At 38.6% G+C, this 3821-nt stretch overlaps 1 protein-coding gene across 1 annotated transcript; it reads right to left on the bottom strand.

Annotated features, from left to right (window-relative positions):
• Window positions 1-247: 247 nt before the first annotated feature.
• LOC111026157 (large ribosomal subunit protein eL13z) lies at window positions 248-1987 on the bottom strand. The gene is made up of 5 exons (XM_022304179.2): window positions 1853-1987; window positions 1322-1434; window positions 1092-1225; window positions 726-884; window positions 248-634 (listed from the first exon to the last, which is right to left on the bottom strand). The coding sequence occupies exons 2-5, from the start codon at window positions 1425-1427 to the stop codon at window positions 413-415; spliced, it is 621 nt and encodes a 206-aa protein (XP_022159871.1). The 5' UTR covers window positions 1428-1434; window positions 1853-1987; the 3' UTR covers window positions 248-412.
• Between the last annotated feature and the right edge of the window lie 1834 nt (window positions 1988-3821).

Below are 3821 nucleotides of genomic sequence, written 5' to 3'. Positions count from 1 at the left end.
AATTATTAATAAAAACTTAAACTGAAGACAAACATTACATTTCTACAAGTATAACTAAATAGTTACAAACCAATCCGAACCAAAATGAGTAGTAAATTTCAATAATTTAAGATGATGCGGCATAAAATAACCACCTCAAAAATGGATGTATAAGGAAAAAAAAAAAATCAGAGACCAGGCTAAGGCGTATATCTCTGACTTAAAAATCATAGGTGCAAAACCGATGAAAATCAGCGTATGTTCAATATGCATAAATAACAATCTCTAATCATTTCAAAATTGAACTCATAACTCAGGTTTGCACATCATATAAAGCGGGGTAAAAACATAACTTAATTAAATGCCGAACACTATAGCAACTTGAATTTTCACTCGAAACACATGGGCATGCAGTTGAAAACATTGGAACCATCTACTTCTTTTCATCCTTCTCTGCCTCGGCCGCTCTCTTCAACCGAGCACCAACATGGCGAGCATTTGTTCGCTCAAGACGAAGCTTATCGTATGCCTTGAACGATTTCATCTTTTCTGTGATGTCCACGAGCTCAACTGATGGCTTTTCTAGACCAATAGACATGTAAGGTCCGTGGACCTGGGTGGCAGTTGCTAGTTCCTCGGGAGCAGAATCACCATTCTACATCAACAAATATGTGATGTTATGATCCAGATACAAAAGGTTTAACTTATGAATTGTATTTGCTCCAGCAGTTGGAAGAGTTAGTTACCTTGAATTTACGGGCACGTCGTGGGAAGACGACGACCTTGGCCTTGTATGTCTTCAACCTCTGCACATTAGCTTGAAGACTCTCCAAGGAGCGGTTCCTGCGCCGATGATCAACTGCTATGCCAATTGTTGGTGCATACTTCTTTGGGATTCCAGCGGCCTGGTTTATGAAAATTTTGTCAGGTTCAACCATTTTAAACACAATCATACTTCATTAAATCTGCAAACATGTTCTTCAATCAACATCTACAACTGTATTGATATTTCAACTAATATCTAATCTCATGACTCAATAAAGCATCTATTCGTTAATCTGAAAAGAATGGCAAAGCAATAGCAAAACAATTGACTGAAAAAGTAATCCCACCTTCAACTCTTCCAAAGAGAAGCCTCTACCAGCCCTGACTTTCATGTTATACTTAAGTGTCTGTCCATGGACAACAGGACGAAGCGGTCCAGCAGTGGGGCGAGGGAAATTTTTCACAGCCTTCTCTTGACGAGCTAGTGAAGGATTACACAAGAAAAATCAGTTGAAACAATACATAAAACCTTCAACATCTAACCACGGATGAACTCGAAGAAAACCCAGATACTCACCATTCCTTCTCCTTGTTTTCCGAGCAGGTTGGTTGAACCAAGTTCTAACATAATTTTGCCAGTGCTTCCTAAAGTGGCCACTAGGGATAACGTTATTGTGCTTCATGGCTTCCCTGCTCAAATCACTAGGGTTAGAATTCCAACCAAATAAAGAAACTTCATAGATGCTCTGGATATCGCAAAATTGGTACATGCGTAAAATCGATACAGATCAATTCTGTTAAAACACTGACATACAACATACATAGCAAACTTCATTCTAACTATTTTATTTGCCAGATTCTATAAACTCTGTTAAAACACGCAAAAAAAAAAAAAAAAAACCATACAATATCGCAACAATTCGTAGGATGCCCAGAAAACGCAGAAAGCAAATGGGAAAACAGGAAAAGAGAGAACCAAACTGTATTGATGCAAATCCCTCTACACAGCTCGAGAATACGAAAGTAAAAACTAATTTAACAAATAGTTGGATGAAAGAAGATCAAAGCCAGCTGAAGAACGTAACACAGAGAAAATCGCAATACGGACCTTTTCTTTCTCTGCGCCGCCCCTTCTGCAATTCGAGTTCTTAGTTCAGCTTCTGCGCACGGCTACTTAAGGTTTCATATATAGCCATAACAAAACCCTAGGATTTTACGGCCGGTGCAATTGGACCGGATTGGCCTTTTCTTTCACAATTTAGATCGGTTGGGCCGGGTTAAACTGTTGTTATTTTATTTTATTTTATTTTTATTATTTTTTAAATAAAAATTAAACTGTTGTTTGTATTAAATATCTCTTGACATTTTCATCGATATTTTCATCATACATGAATTTGATATCAACATGAGGGAAATTGACATTTCCAATAATGTTGAAAAAAATCGATAAAATATCACTAAAATAAACATAATATTAATAATAATTAAACTTATTTAGAAAGGATGAAATTCTTATTTGTTAATTTAAATATTTTTTACGAATTTTTTTTCATAACTTTTCAAATATTTATCGGCATCGACATTTTATCGATATTTCCATAAAATTGGAACCTCTCAATATTACCATGAACATCAATATTTATTTAAAACCTTGATTTTTACGCAAATAAATTTAGAAGATTGGGTTGACTGTTTTCATTTACCTTCTCACTAACAAAAAATAGTCGTATGAATTTTTTGTAATGCTAGTATTTAAACACTACTTTGTTTTGATGCCAAATCTGCTCAAGTGAACCGGAGCTAGCGAGCTCTTGTGTCAGACGAGTTGGAGACAAGAGACCTACAAAAATAAGTAAAGCACTCTGACGCTCAAGTTAGTATTGAGTACGAATTTGGCAGATCAGCTTCAGATAGATTTTCATACCTAATTGAGTCGGTGTATTTACAGGGGATGAAATTGGTAGTTACTCGTCTCATCGGTCTATTCTACTATTATGCAGGTAGGTGACCTGTTGTTCACTGTTGGTCATATCGATGGTCAAACTTGTCGTATAGTAGCTCGACCTCAATGTTCGCATGGGAGCTTAAAACTTCTAATTGACCTTTGAGCTCAGTCCATATTATTCTCTTGGAGAGGGGTATTGACCCCCTCTCAGATAGGGTCGTGGACGACCTATCTGAGAGTTGACCTTGGGCGATCGCGGTGGCATGGGGTGGGCTCCCAAATTTCCTGTACTCACATGGTGGTAGTGGTGACATGGACCGACCTGTCGTCCCCCACAAGAGCATTAAATGACCGATGGAAGATCATTCATTAGGCATGCCTTCCTAGCCGCACTCGAGTACTTAGTCATTTCGTCTCTGTGCGATCTGGACCTTAAAAAAGGTTGCCACGTGGAGGGCTAGGATATTTCTCTGGCTCCTATATATACGAGAGAACTTTCTCCTTCATTTCACGCTTTTTGGATTCCATTTTTGCTCTCGCACCTACGTTAGTAGATCGTCCCCCCTCTTTGTAAATTCATCTTAGATCTTAGTCATGTCAAATAGGCAAATGAGTTTAGTTCTAGGTTGGGCGGAGATAGCTATGGAGGGAGCTTTAAGTCACCTTATGAGGGGTTCCCTCCTCAAGAGTGGGTCCTCAGATAGTTGGTCTTCTAGCAGCAGATCGGCCCCTATTGGTTCGTCGAGTGAAAGATCGGCACATGCCAGGTCACCAAGTGAGAGGCCGGCCCCAGTCATTGGTGGAGAGGAGGTCTCTCAAAATGTCATCACCCTCTAAAATATGGAGATTCAGGCTTATGTTTCCTGACCTGTCCCTTCAAATCGACGAATGGCAGTAGTAGCACACACAACATATGTGAAAAGTAAGGGAAGTACATGCGGCTAGGGCAATTTTTTGCACATGGTTAAGGTGATGCCCAATTAGGTCGGTTTCTAGGTTATACACAATACGACAACCCAACCATATATTCATCCACCATTTCAATATCTGCTTCAAAATGAAATGAACCTCAACAGATTTATGTAAATCCAACCTTAAATTTTAGCAATGTTTATGTTGTATATTTTCCACA

Source organism: Momordica charantia, assembly GCF_013281855.1.
Source record: "Momordica charantia cultivar OHB3-1 chromosome 6 unlocalized genomic scaffold, Mcharantia_2.0 BLBB01000006.1, whole genome shotgun sequence".
NCBI classification, from domain to species: Eukaryota; Viridiplantae; Streptophyta; class Magnoliopsida; order Cucurbitales; family Cucurbitaceae; genus Momordica; species Momordica charantia.
The sequence above is the reverse complement of the archived record's forward strand: the minus strand, read 5'-3'. Positions and strand labels throughout refer to the sequence as shown.

Coding starts and splice junctions, on each gene's coding strand:
- LOC111026157 (XM_022304179.2), bottom strand. CDS start 1,427: ATGAAGCACAATAACGTTATCCCTAGTGGCCACTTTAGGAAGCACTGG. Junction 1,226..1,321: donor GAAAACAAGGAGAAGGAATG/GTGAGTATCTGG, acceptor ATCCTTCACTAG/CTCGTCAAGAGAAGGCTGTG. Junction 635..725: donor GACGTGCCCGTAAATTCAAG/GTAACTAACTCT, acceptor TTGTTGATGTAG/AATGGTGATTCTGCTCCCGA.